This window comes from Xenopus laevis, chromosome 8L (assembly GCF_017654675.1).
Source record: "Xenopus laevis strain J_2021 chromosome 8L, Xenopus_laevis_v10.1, whole genome shotgun sequence".
Taxonomy (NCBI): Eukaryota; Metazoa; Chordata; class Amphibia; order Anura; family Pipidae; genus Xenopus; species Xenopus laevis.
The window spans coordinates 128,223,202-128,241,527 of NC_054385.1; the positions used below are offsets into that span (position 1 = coordinate 128,223,202).

At 47.2% G+C, this 18,326-nt stretch overlaps 2 protein-coding genes and 1 non-coding gene across 6 annotated transcripts in view; 1 reads left to right on the plus strand and 2 right to left on the minus strand.

Annotated features, from left to right (window-relative positions):
* The window catches only part of LOC121397224 (CD48 antigen-like), a 626,518-nt gene that overhangs the window by 598,805 nt on the left and 9,387 nt on the right, over positions 1-18,326 (plus strand). The window lies entirely within an intron of this gene.
* khdc4.L (KH domain containing 4, pre-mRNA splicing factor L homeolog) lies at positions 2,143-17,610 on the minus strand. 4 transcript variants are annotated; one of them, NM_001096462.1, is given in 14 exon segments: positions 2,143-3,717; positions 4,294-4,382; positions 5,188-5,300; positions 5,929-6,006; positions 6,878-7,137; positions 7,215-7,272; positions 7,349-7,409; positions 7,577-7,788; positions 14,838-15,001; positions 15,928-15,980; positions 16,082-16,161; positions 16,252-16,380; positions 16,474-16,726; positions 17,452-17,496. In NM_001096462.1, coding segments are annotated over 14 exon segments (1,758 nt in total). In that variant the 5' UTR covers positions 17,469-17,496; the 3' UTR covers positions 2,143-3,526.
* On the minus strand, positions 14,624-14,753 carry LOC121397463. The gene has a single exon (XR_005963688.1).

Sequence of the window (18,326 nt, forward strand, 5' to 3'; positions counted from 1 at the left end):
CCCTAAAATGAATGTGCTGTGGGGCCCAGTAACTAGAGATGCACCGAATCCACATTTTTGGATTCAGCCGAACCCCCGAATCCTTTGTGAAAGATTCGGCCGAATACCGAACCCTAATTTGCATATGCAAATTAGGGGTGGGAAGGGGAAAACATTTTTTACTTCCTTGGTTTGTGACAAAAAGTCATGAGATTTCCCTCCCTGCCCCTAATTTGCATATGCATATGCCGGGCAGAAGGATTCGGCCGAATCCTGAAATGAATCCTGGATTTGGTGCATCCCTAATGCAAATTAGGGGTGGGAAGGGGAAAACTATTTTTACTTCCTTGTTTTGTGAAAAAAAACACGTTATTTCTCTCCCTGACCCTAACTTGCATACAGAAATTAGGATTTGGATTCGGTTCGGCCGAATCCTGGATTCGGTGCATCCCTACCAGTAACATCTATTTACGCCACTGTATAAAACCACGTGCCCTAACAGAGTCTCCAGTAGGCTGCCAGGCCACATAGGTGTTACCAATAGCCAATCACAGCCCTTATTTGGCATTTCATGAACTCCTTTCATACTAATGTTGCTCCCCAACCCTATTTACATTTGAATGTGGCTCACAGGTAAGAAAGATTGAAGCCCCCTGCTCTACATCATACTAAATGTTAACTCAAAGGTGAACAACCCTTTAACTGATTATATTCTGCTTAGACCGACTTCATTGTACAGTAAGAACATAGTATCAGCAGTCAGACATTATTATTATTATTATTATTAACATGTATTTATATAGCGCCAACATATTGCGTAGCACTGTAACATAAATGTGATTATACAACTAAATCACATGAATTATATACATAGAACATATGGAGTCAGGGCCGGAACTAGGGGTAGACAGAGTAGGCACGTGCCTAGGGAGCAAAAGTTAGGGGGCGCCAGGCACGCACCTTCTGACACCTACCCCATATCCGGTCGCCTCTCTCCAAATATTTCTTCTATTTGGCTCCGTAGTTGTGGTTCCGTGCATGTGCAAGAACATCAATTGGCGCATACGCGTGCGAACGTCAAAAGGCACATGCGCGCGAGCGCCGGTTTGCGCATGCGCACAAAAGTGGGAGTTCGCAGATGCTCGTGGGTAGCAGGCGTCGGACCAGCTATTTGCCTAGGGCGCCTGGCTGGCATGGCGCTGTATGGAGTTACATACATCACAATCAATACCGGTACAAAAGGTGAGGAAGGCCCTATGCAAAAGAGCTTACACTCTAAATGGAAGGGAGTGGAAACATGCCATTAACCGGGCCTGGACAACTTACCCCTATTAAAGGGGTTGTTCATCTTCCAACACATTTTTCAGTTCAGTTGGTTTCAGACTGTTCAACAGAAAGAAAGACTTTTTCCCCCAATTACTTTCTATTTTCTACTATGTGTGACTGTTTTTGTAATATTGAAGTGTAAAGTCTAATTTTTCATCTTTCTAAAGCAGCTCTGGAAGGGGGTCGCCGACCCTGTAAATGTTCTAAATTGATACATTTGGTTGATACATTTCTTATCTCTGTCCCTGCTGAGCAGAATCTCTGGGTTTCATTACAGGCAGCTGTTAGACTTGATACAATAGTTGCTGATACTCCAGAGATGCTGCTGAGAAATGGATCAACTAAATGTAAAATTGTAACAGTTTAGAAGCTGCACTTGAATTACTGAGCTGCCCGACTTACACTAGAGTCAGGGACCTTCAACTTTAAACTTAGATTTTGGAAAAACAGTAAAAAATGCAATTGAAAAAAAAAAATTATTTCAGAAGAACAATCTGAAAACAACTCAATTGAAAAAAAAATGTTTGAAAGGTGAACAACCCCTTTAAAGTCAACATGAATTGTGTTTTGTAGAACAACATTTGGTCTTTGAGCCGACACATTTGGGTTATGGATGCCCGAATTCTTACATAACTTGGCCTTTTTATTTGTCATAGCTGAGAAATTACTATTGTCTGGTCGGCTATAAAATGGGGAGGTCACTGACCCGACAACCAAAAACAATTGCACTGCGAGGCTTCAATCTTCCTAATCTTTCTATTCAGGCCCCTCCTGTTTGTCTTCCAGTCTCAATACAATAAGCTGCACCCACAGCACAAAGAAACAACACAAAGATTGTACAATTATTCATTTATTTACAATAAAAGTAGAACTGAAATATTTACAGCAAGAAAAAGAATTGGGAAAGTAGAGCGACAGATGTTGTGGGACCCCAGAATCAGATGTATTTAACAGGTCATTAGGGGGGATGAACTGGTAGAATGGTTTGTGCTGGGGGGGGGGGGGAGTTAAACACAGGCAGAGATAATCCAAGAGCTGAGGAACACAAGGGCAGAAGCCTTAAAGCTGATATTGTCTCTGTTGGGGGTCACTAGGGGGGCCCTAATGCTCTAACCTCCGGCAGATTAAATGTTACACAAGGAATCGCCCCCTCTTCTTGGACTCAGTGGCTACACCTGCTCACAATGACACTCACTCAACTGCTGCCCTGTGATTTAAAGGGGAACTGAAAAATAGTGAATATAATGAGCAGCTGAAAGGAGAGGGAGTCACGGTCTTATTTCAGTAATAAACCCAACGGGCGCATTTATAAACACTGGGCAAATTTGCACCTGGGCAGTAACCCATGGCAACTAATCAGTTTATAGCTTTTTTTTTTTACCAGCTGCAGGTTGAACGCTGAAAGCAATCATCTGATTGGTTGCTATGGGTTACTGCCCAGGGGCAAATTTGCCCAGTGTTTATAAATGAGCCCCGTTGAGTATATTGTGTGTTTGTGTTTTATGGGAATGAGATGAATCAATATTGAATAAATATTGCACTTCATGAGGAAATACTGCGAGGAATATTTATTTAGTGCACCAACATGGAGCTGGCAACAGTCTTATAACCACAATACAGCCCTGAACAACTTTATCTATTGAGCTGGTCAATGATCACCAATGCAGAATACTGGCAGGCTAGGAATAGCTATAGATAAGGGTGGGAGGGAAACCTGCTGTTTGTCCCTGACCAATGCACGTTGTTGAACTACAAATCCCAGGGCTGCTGTCGAATACTCCTTGTTGCTAACTGGATGGCTACAAGTTGCTTGTCTCCAGGTTCGCTCCACCCTAATCTTATAAAAGCAGCACTTGCCGGACAAAAACTGCATGCCACGGCTTTGGTAGCGGTGTCACTCCTCCAGCGAAGGCATAAATAAAAAGAAGGAATAAAAATCTATAAATAAAAAATTCCTACACCATGCGGAAGCATCGAGCGGCAGCCAAAAACATTCCGTCTGTCCATTCGGCAACATTACATTTGCCCTCGGATCTGCTTGGGAACAATCTCTGGGGCTGTTGCTGGATAATTAAAGGAAGAGGGATCCCACTTTTCATCGTACTACTCCTATCAAATCAAGTCCCATTTTTAGAAAAAAAAACCCCAAACATCAAAATAAAAAGGGCCCTTGTGTAATGTACATGCTGGATTATTGCTGCAGGTTGTTCCAAAAAAAGTTCTAGGGGGCCATCCAGAATGGCATCTGAGGCTTTGGCCGCTGCTGTTGCTGGGAAGCCGGGTACTGGTAACCTGCACTCCAGCCCGAATTCTTTAGAACTCCATGATCTTCCTCCTCGTCGGACGAGTCCCCGGCGTAAGCGACCAAGCCGAAGGTTTTATCTGAGGTCTTTAGCTTTTTTATGGAATTATCTGGAAAAGAAAGAAAGAGGAAAAAAAAAGGGGGGAGGGGAACACAAGACAAATTGCCCAGAAGGTGAGATAAAAACAAAATTCAGCGGGTTCCGTTATTTCACAAGACATGGAATAATAGGCAAATTCGTTAGTCGTGCACCATTTGGAAGATTGCAACGGGCATCAAGGTCAACCCCCAGGTCATGACGGAGAGAATCAAGTGCAACGCCGGGAAAGGACGGTCCAATCACGAGCATGGAAGAAAAGAGAGAATGGAGAAAAAAAAAAAAAAAAAAGACACAAAGAATACAAAAATATACAGTTAGCGATGAAAACAGAGAAGGAAGCCTTTGTGTTTCCAGTTAATAGATCTCCCCAACCCCAAGGGTGTAATACCCAGCGCTCGCAGGATGGGGCCGCCCATACATAATGAGGCATTTGGCCAGTGACCAGTTAAAATTTGGCAGGGCAAATGGGAGGGAAGTCTTAGGCCTTGTAGATTCCAGAGAAATCTGAACGGCAGGGACAAATGGCTGTGTGTGCAAAATCTGAGCTGCTCCACATGGCTGGACACACGATCGTCACTGTACTCACCTTCTGCAACCCCTAATGTCCCAGCCGCAGACTTTTCCTCTGGCTCCTTCTGTGCAGAGACCGGAAAACCAGGCGGAGGCATCAACTGCCTGCAAGAAACAAGATCACAAGGCTGAAATGCTACAAACAACCAAAGTCAATGAAGCTTAGGGTGGCCATACACAGGCAACGATTGGATTAAAGGAGAACTAAAGCAGTAGCTAGAAATGTTGTACATGATGTTTTGTGCTTTTGTACCAGCCCAAGGCAACCACAGCCCTTTAGCAGTAAAGATCTGTGTCTCCAAAGATGCCCCAGTAGCTCCCCATCTTCTTTTCTGCTGATTCACTGCACATGCTCTGTGCTGCTGTCACTTACTGAGCTTAGGGAGCCACTCACAATATACAGTACACATAGAATAGAAATGTCACAATATAAGGCTGATTAGTAATTAATACACATAATTACTACATGGCAGCACAGAAACCAGTGCAATTAGCATCAGAATTGAATAATCAGCAAACCTGTAGCATCAGCTTATATTACAGCCAGGGAAGCTCATTTTCTGCTGGATAATTAGTGACGAGCCCTAAGCTTAGCTTCTCAACAGCCAATCAGAGCCCACTGAGCATGTGAGTGTCACAGACACTTTCCAAGATGGTGACCCCCTGTGACAAGTTTGAAGTCCTGGATCATTGCTGCTATTGACAAGCTCAAACTTTAGCCTTGTGCAATAAGTTCACTATATAAAATATGCCATTTTTAGCCAGTCATTGTAAGGGTTTAGTTCTCCTTTAACCCGTTGCCTTTGGTGGGCATTTTGGGTTAAGATTCGTTCATTTGGTGACCTTGTATAGTTTATGCACAAACATCAAGTCACAAATATTATACGTGTCCCACACACGCAGCTCTCACCTGTCCCTCTCTCGTTCTTTGACAACCACGGTGTCCGATCTGACCGACGCGCCGTCCATCTTGCTTTGGACCAGGAAGCCTGTACCTAAATTAGTCATATGAATGGGTCCATGCTATGAGCAGAAAAATACACAGCGGCATTAGCAATCCTACAGGCGCCTGAATATCCTGCTCCTCACTGTCAGCCCCGCTCCTCTGCCAGAGAAATCTGCCGCTTCCAGGCCGCACACCTCTCTGACAGGGAAGAGGGAAATGGTACTGGTTTTATTCTAAGAAGTCAGATTAAGGAGAAGAAGCCTATTCATTAGTACTACAAGGAACAGCCTCATAGTAACAGTGCTGGATACGTGGGACTCCATTCTGATTATTCACATACCAGTCTTAAAGCAAGGGACAGCCTTCAGGGTTTACACTTGCTACAAACTCAGATTTGGTTAAGAGAGACAGGATCATTATTCACACACATATATTAAACACAGTAGCCCTCCCAGAGACTCGTGGCCCAGAATCCTTTGCCCAATTATCTACACAACAGTTCAGCCCCACAGGATAACCAGATTCATTATGGCTCTGGCACAAATGGATGAGCAGGCCGCTTGCTTTCCTTCAATAGGTTTGTTTAGCCTGCAGAGTATGTTTAGAAGTCTAGTGAAACAAGGGATATTCTATTCTATGCTCCTGAGAGGGATCCCGGGCTCCTAAGACTGCAGTGTGTATGAGAGCAAGTGTGTGGTATAGCACCTGGTATCCCAGCAGACGGGAGTCTCTCTCCTCTGGAAGCTCTTCTGTGAAGCGTCGCTTCTGACCTTGGGGTGGAACCTGAATAGGACGAAAAAGTCGCATATAAAGGACAAGTCAAGTAAATGGGTGTCAGTAACTAATGTGTACATGCTTGTTTCTATGTTATAGGGAGCACAGAAATGGACTGCACCAACATCAGATATTCTAGCTATCGGAGCTTCTGTGAGCACAAGCTTAACTGGCAGCTAAACAAGACTGCTCTCTGCCTGGTTCAGAGCTCCACCTGTTTATCAAAGGGGAACCATCGCTAAAATGAAAATTTAATACAAGCTTCCTCATACTGAAATAAGAAACTTTCTAAATACAATCAATTAAAAATTCTGAAATAATCAAATTTATCTTCACTATTCCTCTCTCAGCATCTGTTTCTCTTGTGTCAGTCACAGACAGTTAGATCCAATATATATTATAGGGGGGCTCCCTTTCCTAGCAGATGTATTAGAGCTCACTCAAATAACCGATTCCAGCGCCAACAAAATCTGCATGTAGAGAGACAGGATTTCTGGTGATTTCAACAGAGTGAGCTCTAATACATCTTCTAGGCAAAAGGAGCCCCCCTATAAGATATATTGGATCTAACTGTCAATGAATATCTGACACCCAACTGCTGCATGAAGAGAGAATGAAGAGAAACAGATGCTGAGAGAGGAATAGTGAAGATACATTTGATTATTTCAGAAACAATGCAGAATATTTAATCGATTGTATTTAGAAAGTTTCTTAGGCTGGTGCAATAAGGTCATTATGTAAAATATGGCATTTTTTAACATTCATTTTTAGGGTTTAGTTCTCCTTTAAGGCCACATATTCCCAAAAGGCACAACCCAAAGGTTGAAGACAAAAAGACACATTTAATGTCAATCTGGTAGCGATACCATCCTCAACTTACTGGAAGAGACAAGCCTGGTGGCTGCACCTGTGGGATTGGATAACATGTTGGCACAGCTGGAACCGGAGCTGCCATGTTAGGAACCACTCCAGGTGGTGGGGGCACTGGGCTGGCAATTGGGGTAGAAACCACATAGGGAACCTGAACAGCAGGCTGGGGGGCAGGCGGTTGGACCACTGGAAAGCCAGTCTGGTAGCCGTTAGGAGGGTAGTACTGAGGCTGCATTGATACAGAACTGATCTGAGGAGGCTGTGCGTAACCTAAGGAGAAAAACAGCTGAATAAGCCACAGCACATAAAGTCTACGGCCATTTACATGACTCTATATAACAACGTACCAGTCATGGGTGCAGTGCTGGTTATCTGGTTCACAAACCTATTGTATTCTGCATGGACCTATAAATGGGAGAAAGTGTTAAAAGGCATTTGGAGAGTTGAATATTAAGACACCGGACGCAGAAGAAATACTTACTGTTTGCAAGAGATTCTCACAGAGCTTCTTGGCAGCCGCTAGCCCCTCTGGCTTTGGGTGGCTGTGCAGAGAACCAGAAAAGAAGGTTAAAACATAAAAAGAATTTACAGAAGAACAAATAATGTGAGGAGCATACCATGAGCTAAAATAATTCAATAGGGCGGGAAAGCAAGAAGACAACGCAAGAGGGAACAACAATTTTATAGCGACGTTGTGTCTTTCTTGTACCTGATATAAATATACATCGGCTCAAAGGCTTCTCTCCCCGAGGCCGGCTCAATACAACCGGATCCTTTCCCTCGTAGGAAAACCTTGGCACCGGTTTCCATCTGAATGTGCTGGAGGTAAGAGCATCCGGGACCTTCCACCTTCTCCTTCACATTGAAAGTGGCCACCACGTGTTCTAGGCCCACAAACAACTTATCTTGTACGTAATGCATCTGGGGAAGAGAAAGGCAGATCAGGATAGCAGGCAAACTGTGCCCCTCCCAAAGACAGACATCAACAAAGTAGCTGCTACACCTGACAGAACTGGCCCTTAAAGGGGATGTTAAGGCAATCTCCAATATACTTTAATTTAAAAAAGTGTACTGTTTTTATAAGAAACCTGACTGTATGCCGTGAAATTCTCCCTTTGTTTTACTTCCTCTGACTGCTGCAGATAGGAATCTTCAGACGCTCCCTAACTGCTCTGCAGGGAAATAATCATACTTTCAAACAGCAGGAGTGAGGGACTTCCCAGAACTCTAGCAGCTTTGTTTCCATGTAGAACAGCCGGCTACCGTGTAGAGATTCGTATCTGCAGCAGTCAGAGCAAATTAACGAAGGGGGGATTTCACTGCATAAAGTCAGGTTTCTTATAAAACCAGAAAAGATTTTTTAATTGAATGGTATTTTATTTTTGCCTTTACGTCCTCTTTACTGTTTCCAACTCCAGCTGCAGGGACAAAGATAATGGAGCCAGATTTAAACAAATAAACTGGGATTCTATTTGGAGGATTATTTTGCTGCAGCCACTGGTTCTGCAGATTTGGAGAAAGTTTGTATTAAACAATACAAAAACTATAAAATCCACATTAGATTACCTGACAACACAGGACCCAGTGCAGTCTGTATATTCTGATTATTAATCAGTCTTGCAAAATCGGCTTCTGGCAGATATTCGACTTGTGTTGTTTTAATCATTTATGATGATCCCTAAGCAGCCCAGACCACACTGAGCATGTGCACAGTCTTGGTCTTGTAGAGATGTATAACAGTTACAAGATGGTGACCCCCTGTGGCCAACTCTGATAAATCATAAGGCTTCTGGTGTAGTAAGTTCATGTATTTGTTTAGTATACAAAATAACAGGATTTTTTGATACTCACCGTTAAATCTGTTTCTCTGTAGTCGATAAGGGGGACACAGGGACAGATGGGGTTAAGCTCCACCCTCTAGGAGGCAGGACACTTAGAATAAAAAAGAAAGGGGCGTGCCAAGACCATGGCTTAACCCAACCTAGTAATAAACCATTCAGTTAGTACCAAAGCGACTGCTAAAGATAAACAAGAAACTGCAGAACTGGTAAACAGGAAAACATTTCACTTGTGGACCAATAGATCCAACTCGCTGAAGGGCGGGAAGCCCTGTGTCCCCCTTATCGACTACAGAGAAACAGATTTAACGGTGAGTATCAAAAAATCCTGTTTTCTCTGTCGTCTCAAGGGGGACACAGGGACAGATGGGGACTTAACAAAGCAGCCCCAACAAAAGAAGCAGGGAGGGAGCGAGACAATGACACATTATTGCACCACAGAGTGCAACACCTTACGACCAAAGGAGGCTTCGGCCGAAGAAAACGTGTCGAGACAATAGAATTTTGTAAATGTGTGGACAGAAGACCAGGTAGCCGCTCTGCAGATCTGGTCCAAAGAGGCCGAGTTGCGCCATGCCCAGGAAGCTCCCACTGATCTTGTAGAGTGGGCTCGAACACCTTCTGGGGGCGACTTACCTTTGGCTAAATAGGCCTTCGCGATGGTTTCCCGGAGCCATCGGGCAATAGAAGACTTGGACGCAGCCAAGCCCCTCCGAGTCCCTGTGGGCAGAACGAACAGGGACTGTGAACGGCGGAAGGACTTGGATCTGTCCAGATACCACCGGAGCGCTCTGACTACATCCAAACCATGAAGTCTTCGTTCCTTGTCATTCTTGGGATCCGGACACAGGGACGGTACCACAATCTCCTGGTTGATGTGAAAGGACGTCACCACCTTGGGTAGGAATGACGGAACCGTGCGGAGTACGGCCTTGTCTCTGTGGAAAACAAGGAAGGGCGGATCACAGGATAGTGCGCAGAGCTCCGAAACTCGTCTCGCAGAAGAGATCGCCACAAGAAAAAACCACCTTCCGAGTGAGCCAGTCATCGGAAACTGATGCTAGAGGCTCAAAGGGAGGATCTAAGAGAGCATCCAGAACAATATTGAGATCCCAACTCGGAGTCGGAGGGCGGAAAGGAGGGGCGACATGAGCCACTCCTTGGAGAAAAGTACGGACTGAGTCATCCAAGGCCAAACGGGATTGAAGCAACACCGAGAGAGAGCTGACACCTGTACCTTCAAGGAGCTGAGTTTCAGGCCCAACTGCAAACCCCTTTGAAGGAAGGACAAAACTCGAGGGATGACACAGTCCATGAAGGAAGAATCAGCCGAGGGGACGGCGGTTTCCCTGCACCAGGTCCAGTAGTTACGCCAAACTCTGTGATAGGCCTTGGAAGAAGTAGCCTTGCGGGACTTCAACATGGTGATGATAACATCTTCCGCTATCCCCTTTCGTCTCCAGATGGCGGCCTCAACAGCCATCCCGTCAAAGCGAAGAGGCCCGGATTGTGATGAGCAATGGGGCCTTGAAGAAGCAGGTCGGTCCGCGGAGCCAGCCGCAGAGGTTGTGCGACGGACATCTCCTGAAGATCCGAGAACCAAGTTCTCCGGGGCCAAAAAGGGGCTATCACGATCGCGGTGACGTGAGACTGCCTGATCTTTTTAGCACCCGAGGAAGCATGGGAAGAGGAGGGAAGACGTAGGCGAGGTCGAAGTGCCAGGTCTGTGTCATGGCATCTATGCCCACTGCCAGAGGATCGCGTGAGCGAGCGAAGAAGTTGGGCACCTTGCGATTGACTCTGGACGCCATTAAATCGATCTCGGGAACCCCCCAATGACGGACGATCTCCGCAAATGTTTCCGGTGAAGCTCCCACTCTCCTGAATCTAGGAGGTGCCGACTGAGAAAATCGGCCCTGGTGTTGTCCACTCCCGGGATGTGAATGGCGGAAAGCCTTACGGAACTGGCCTCCGCCCAGAGTAGAATCTGTTGCACTTCTGCCAAGGCGGCCTTGCTGCGGGTTCCACCCTGTCTGTTGATGTATGCGACGGTTGTGGAAGTGTCGCTCTGCACCCGAACAGCTTTGGCCTGGAGGATGTGTGACCAGTGTCGGAGAGAGAGTTTTACCGCCCTTAGCTCCAGTATGTTGATGGAGAGTTTGGACTCCTCGGGAGACCATAGACCTTGTGCGGACCGACTGTCCCACGTTGCTCCCCAGCCCTGAAGGCTGGCATCCGTGGTTATCACTAGCCAATCCGGAGTCGCCCAGGACTGTCCCTCTGACAGGCTGGATGGTCTGAGCCACCAAAGGAGAGACTCCCGTGTCGAGCTGAGAAGTGAGATTCTCTGCGATAAGGGTCCCCCTTTCCATGTGGTCAGAATGTTGGATTGAAGCGGACGAAGATGCAATTGTGCGAAGGGGACCGCTTCGATCGAAGAAACCATGAGTCCTAGAACCTTCATAAGTAGATGAATGGTGGGCCTGGCGGTCCGAAGTAAGAGTTGCACTTGAGTTCGGATCTTCTCCTGTTTCTCCGAGGGGAGACTCACTCTCTGCGTACGAGTGTTGAACTCGAGACCCAGAAAGGTCATCCTGTGACTGGGAATGAGATTGGACTTCTTCCAATTGATGGTCCATCCGAAGTCCTGTAGTAGAGAAACGGCCTTCTGAAGATCCTGTTCGCTCTTGTCCTTCGTCCTGGCCTTCAGGAGCAGATCGTCCAAGTAAGGCGTCACCGATATGCCCTGGAGACGTAGGGCTGCTGCGGACACCGCCATGAGCTTGGTGAAGACCCTGGGGGCTGATGAAAGACCGAAGGGGAGCGCCACAAATTGGTAATGTCGATTCTTGAAGGCGAACCGCAGGAACCGGTGATGAGGTGGCCAAATTGGGACGTGGAGGTAGGCATCCTTGATGTCCAAGGACATCATCCACTGATCTTGTTCCATCCCCCGTATCACAGAGCGAAGGGTTTCCATTTTGAATTTGACCGATCTGATGAATTTGTTGAGAAACTTGAGATCCAACACCGGTCGGAAGGAGCCGTCCCGTTTGGGAACCAGAAACAAATTGGAGTAGAACCCTGAGAATTTCTCTGGAGGAGGCACTGGGATGATTACTCCACTTTGCTCCATCTTGTGGACACAGTCCAGGAAGGCTAGAGCCTTGGCCGAATTGGTAGGAAGTCTGGACATGAGGAACTTCCGAGGAGGGAGAGAAGAGAAATCCAGATGATAACCCTCTGATATGATCTCGTTTACCCAGGCATCGGAGGAATGCTGGAGCCAGACCTCCCGGAATTGCAGTAGTCTGCCCCCTAAGGACTGCCGCGATTCCGGAGGGGGTGCCCCGTCAGCCTGAGGCAGACTTGTCGGCAGAAGTCTTGTTGTGGAATTTGTTAGTCTTCCATGAAGGACGTCCCTTGTCTGCTTGTTTGGAGCGAAAATTGGAGCGTCTGGGAGGACTGTATCTTCTAGAAAATCGGGTAGATTGACCCCGAAAAAATCTGGACCGGCGGGGCTGTGTGGAAGGCTTGTTCTTAGACTGAGGAAGAAAGGTGCTCTTGCCCCCTGTGGCCTGAGAAATGATTTTTTCAAGTTCCTCACCAAACAGTCGTTGTCCCTTGAAGGGGAGCGAAGTAAGGGATTTCTTAGAGCTAGAGTCGGCTGCCCAATTCTTAAGCCACAGGGTTCGACGGGCCGCTACAGCTAGAGCTGAGGTACGCGCTGTGATCTGTGCGGTATCGAGGGTGGCGTCTGACAGATAGGCGGATGCCTCTGCTATAGAACGCACGGATTCGATAAGGTCGGCCCTGGGAACGCCGTCCTGAATATCGGAGAAGAGAGATTCAGCCCATGCCTGGATGGCTCTGGCCACCCAGGCTGACGCTAGAACAGGGCGAAGGGTCGACCCTGCGGAAGAGTAGACCGCTTTAAGGAAACCCTCAAGACGTCTGTCAGATGGATCCTTAAAGGCTGCCGCGTCGGTAACGGGTAACGTCGTGGATTTAGACAGTCTGGAAACCGGGGCGTCCACAGTCGGAGGCATTGACCACCTGTCCACCAGATCCCTAGTAAAGGGATAGGACTTCGAAAATTTCCGAGAAGCCTGAAATTTCCGTTCAGGGAAATTCCACTCGTCTTGAACAATGTTGATAAGTTGTTCATGGGAAGGAAAACAGAGAGAAGACTTGTGTTGTCTCTTGAACAGGCTGGACGTCTGAGACTGTTGTTCCGAGGACGGAGAGACCTTAAGGACCTCAATGACCCCTTGAATAATACGGTCAATGTCATGCTGAACATCGCGGCCCGCGGTCTCCTCACTGTCCTCCCCTGCTTCCGAAGAAACTTCGGAAGGGAGAAGTTCACCTTCGGAATGAGAGGATTCCCCTCCTGAAGCAGAGTCCTCAGACGGGGTCTGGACACTAGAGTGCCCCTTAGACTTCTCTGATCTCTTGCGCTTGCCGCTGGATTTGTGGTCCAGTTTGGCAAGAGCTTTACCCAGAGTATCTGCAATGGAAGGGAGATTCTGCAAAGAAGCTAAGGACTGGGAAAGCTGAAGCGCCCAAAGAGGGGCTGGAGGTTCCGTAGAGGGTCCAGGAGAGGGATCTGGAAGAGAAACCTCTGGATTGGGGGACCCAGAAGGGGCCGCCGGGGAAGTGTTGCCACTAAGATCAGGATTGGCAACCGTGGCAGAAGCGGAAGACAACCCCTTTTTGCAAGATTTGCAGAGGGGCTCCCCTTGACCTCCTTGGATTTTGGTCTGGCATTTTTTGCAGGCTAAATAGGTAATCTGTGCTGCTGCTTTTGCTGGTGCTCTCCCCCCAGCCCTTGGGAAAAGTCCCCCTGACTTACCCTCTGCCATTGAAGCAGTGTCTGTGGTACCTGCTGAATGGTTGTAGAAATTCTGCTTTGAGTCAGAAAAAACAAGGGCTGCAATGCGCTATAATCTGGTAACCGAAGGGTTAACCTATGCGCGTCCTGTAGGGAGAGCTAGTCCGCTGCGCTGTGGTCCCCCTGAAGAATCCTCCCTGAAGTGCTCTGATGCGAGGAGTAGGCAGCGTGAGAGGAGTCGGAGGAAGTCGGAGGAAGTTAACGCCTCCTAAAAAGCGCGCCTAGCCATGCGTTCCACCCAGAGCGCAAAAAAAAACAAAATGGCGCCGGAACGCATGGGGCTGGAACGCATGGCGCTGGAACGCACGGCGCGTCTCTCTTTTTCACCGCACCACGAGGCAGGCATGGTGCGCCTTAGAATGAAAATAGCGGTGGAAACCGCAGGGAGCAGTGCAAACAGAGGGGAGGTATAGAGAAGGCGTCTGTCAAGCAAGACAGAGTTCCTGATAAGGGGGAGGAGAGCCAGCATAGAGAAACCCATTAGACAGAAGGGTCATACTCACATTTTTAGCCGCACCGGTTAGGCCCTCTGCTCTCCCATCACGGAATGCAGGAATGCCTGGAAGACAAGTCGGTATAGCTTAAGCTAGATAGTGACTCCGGTGGGCATCCCACGTAGGAGGCACACCACAAAGGATACAGGTAACCCTGTTCCTGATGAACACCTCATTTGCCAGTATCCTGGCAAAATAATTCTTGAGATGAATTTGTCCATCCTCCTTGGAAGCAGGACACTTAAAAACTGAATGGTTTATTACTAGGTTGGGTTAAGCCATGGTCTTGGCACGCCCCTTTCTTTTTTATTCTAAGTGTCCTGCCTCCTAGAGGGTGGAGCTTAACCCCATCTGTCCCTGTGTCCCCCTTGAGACGACAGAGAAACAGCATTTCTAGCACTATTCTATTTTAGACTTTAGTTTCCCTTTAAACACTGATACGGAAAGATAGAAATGTGTATGTATAGAAAGCATGTATATCCAACTGGAAAGACCCCAGCTGCTGCTGCTGAACTTCAGCTAGAAACTGACAATGTTGGATGGTGCAGGGAGCAACGGCTGAATCTTAGAGCCGAGCTGCTCTCTCTCCGTCCCATTACTATAGGAGGGTGGTATCAGCAGAGTCTCACTTCTCAGACTTTGCTTTCTTATCCCTCCAGCTCACGGATATGTACAAACCCAACCCACCCTGGCTTGTCTGGAACACTACCCAAAAGCCAGTAATCACGCTGTACAGTCACATACCCCCGACTGGAACTGAGGTTTGGGAGGAGCGGCAGACACCACGGGAGTGACTGGGGCCGGCTGGTGATACACAGTAACGGTGGCTCCGTTAAAGGTCGGGCTGGAGCCGGTGGCAGCTTTTACCACTCCGCTGGTGATGATTTCCTTGATCCGGTTGACTGCTCCTGTTGCACAAACACAATGAGGGGCTAAACAACAAACTAAAAGATCGACTGGCTTTTCTTCACCCAACCCGGTTTGTTTCTCCTACTGTAATTTCATGATGATCTCCCCAGGCTGCAGAGGTGTAAACAACCACAATGAGAGTCCCGGAGATTTTCAATACGAACCACTAACTTAATAGACATTATTCTTTAAAGACTAAGGCTTGGTTGTTCCAGTTACAGGGCGGCACATCTAACTACTTTGCCTAGTAGCACAGAATATATATAGAAGAGAACCGTAGAATTAAGTCCAGCAACAGAAGGGAGGTGTCTAAGAGGATGTGTGATGTGGTTCCTACAGATCTACACTAACCAGTGTTTAATTCTGTACACAAAGCCTTTTAAAGGAACAGTTCGGTGTAAAAATAAATGGGTAAAATTAAAAAAATGCTAAATAAAAAATTAATATAGTTATTTAGCCAAAAATGTAACGTATAAAGGCTGGAGTGACTGGATGTGTAACATAATAGCCAGAACACTACTTCCTGCTTTTCAGCTCTCTAACTCGGAGTTAGTCAGCGACTATAAGGGGGGCCACATGGGACATAACTGTTCAATGAGTTTGCAATTGAGCCTCAGCATTCAGCTCAGTTAACAGTTATGACCCATGTGCCCCCCTCAAGTCACTGATTGGTTACTGCCTGGTAGCCAATCAGTAGAAACCAAGAGAGCTGAAAAGCAGGAAGTAGTGTTCTGGCTATTATGTTACACATCCAGTCACTCCAGCCTTTATACATTACATTTTTGGCTAAATAACTATATTAGATACATTTTTTATTTTGCACAGCCTATCTATTTACCCAGTTTTTATTTTTATACTGAACAATTCCTTATAAAAATGATATATCTATATCTATATATCTATATATAGACCAAATGTTACTTACGATCAACAAGTTCCCGCGTCTGCCCCTGAACATGCAGATAAAGAGGTCGATCTCTGTAAACAGAAGCATATGGTCAGAATATAGCGATGCACCACTGGGCTCCATTAGATAGGTTGATAGACCGATATAGGTTGATAGACAGACTGACACATACCCAGGTCCTATTTTGGCTTTCTCCTCTGCAGTCATGTACCTCCCCCGGGTTGATACTGCTGCTCCGCTCATGCGACTGATCTACAAGACAGAAGCACAGAATGAGCAGACTCAGATGGAGGTTCAATGGGTGCAAGATTTAGGGTCAGAAGAAATAAACATGACACCCACCTCATCTTGCGTCTGCCCCCTTGTAAGAAGATTCCGGCACGTCAGGGGCACATCGTTGATTTCTACTTCTGCCACCACCAGATCGTCTTTACTTTTGGCTGCGGCGGGAGCTTTGCCTGGTACATGAACCTGAGGAGAGAGCAGAAGAATGAGTGTACAACTACACGTCACACAGGGGATCTAGCGGCTTTGTTACACAACTCACTGGCCAATGACACTTACCTTTTCGGTGGCATTCTGAGACGGCTTTATCTTCCCCTTTGCCACCAACATGGCATTGATCTTGGCAGCCACAGCGGCGGCAGCATCCAGGGCCCCGGACGGAGCACTAACAGCCTCGCTTGTGGCATCAGCAGCCGCTATTTCAGGGGGGCTCAGGAAGGCGCCGGCAGTAAAGGGGATAATGGCGGGAATCACACCAGGGAGGAGAAGAGTGGTGGTGGGGGGGCCCGGCTGGTCCCATTTGCTTCTTCGTCTACAAACAAATAACACTGTGATATATACAATATTGGGAGTTACTGTTCCTTTAATTACCCCCCAGCTATTTCTCCAGAGCCCTCACTATAGTGCTGGATATTTCCCCCCCTATATGGAAACAGTTGCACAGGACCGGGGGATTGTTTGTCTGGATGTCCATTGAATAAGCAATGTAGTGAAAACAGGTAGATATTGTAGTGCAACACTTTGGGAGTTGGATTCCCTGCAGCAGAGGATGCTGGGAACTGTAGTTCAACTGAGTTGTGCTTGTTAGGCCCTGGCCATGGGAATGCTGGGAGTTGTAGTGCAACACTTTGGGAGTAGGATTCCCTGCAGCAGAGGATGCTGGGAACTGTAGTTCAACTCTGAGAGTTCTGCTTGTTAGGCCCTGGCCATGGGAATGCTGGGAGTTGTAGTGCAACACTTTGGGAGTAGGATTCCCTGCAGCTGAGGATGCTGGGAGGTGTAGTTGATCAATTAGAGAGGCCACGATAAAACTACCGTGCCGTAAAGCAGAATGGAGCGTGTATAACAAGTTCCCCGCACACTTTTCTCTGTCACATCCCCCAACCCGCGCCCCCGTTACATAGTCAGTCCCACCCCCGCAGCCGAGCGCGCTTCCCTCAGGAACAACCCCGGTCGCCTCTCCAGCGCCCCCGACCCATCCCACGACCCCGTGCCCGTCTCCCAACCCCAGAAAAAACATCGGTCTTCCCGTCATACCCGCTCCCAGCTGACATGGCGACCGCTTAGCCTGCTTCTGCTTCCTCCAACACGTCAGCACGCACAGCGTCAAGCCCCCCCCCCCCAGTGCTTCCGCGTACAAAAACTCCACCCCTCAGCGAGGCCCGCTGAAATCTCGCGATACGTTTTCTACAGGCCATGGGCGGGTCCTTGCTTGACGCGTGATCGCAGGAAGGCTGTATCCCATCATGCTTTGGGGGTGGAAAGTAACTAGTCCGTTGTTTGTATGCAGAGCTGAGCTATATTTCTGTGGTGGAGTCTGTTCATATCCTTTAACTGCCTCGTATCTTATGGCCACAGATCTGAGGGCCTGCGCCTGTTAGGGGCCACAGAAATGGTCTGTGAAGCAGTTGTGAGACATTGTTATTAATCGCGAAATTTAAATTCTCTGAATGGATAGTTGAGGTGGAAATAATAAAATCTTCAAATATATTTCTTTAGCAGAAATGCTTACTTTTTTAGTAAAATGACATATTACTACATGCAATGAGGTGCTTTCTCTTGGAGACAGTTCAAGCTATGATGTCACCTAGCAACTAGCAAAGTCCCTCCCTCCTCCATGTTGTATAACATCCTCACACCAACTGTTACTGTGGAAGCTCCTTGTGAGAAAAGTAAGCCTGTCAGTTCTGCACATTCTCTCAGTCAAGTACAGACAAGAGAGATTGGTAAATAATTAGGGATGCGCCGAATCCAGGATTCGGTTAAGGATTCGGCCTTTTTCAGCAGGATTCAGATTTCGGCCGAATCCTTCTGCCGGCTGAACCAAATCCGAATTTGTATATGTAAATTAGCGGCGGGAAGGGAAATTGCGTGACTTTTTGGCACAAAACAAGGAAGTAAAATTTTTTTCC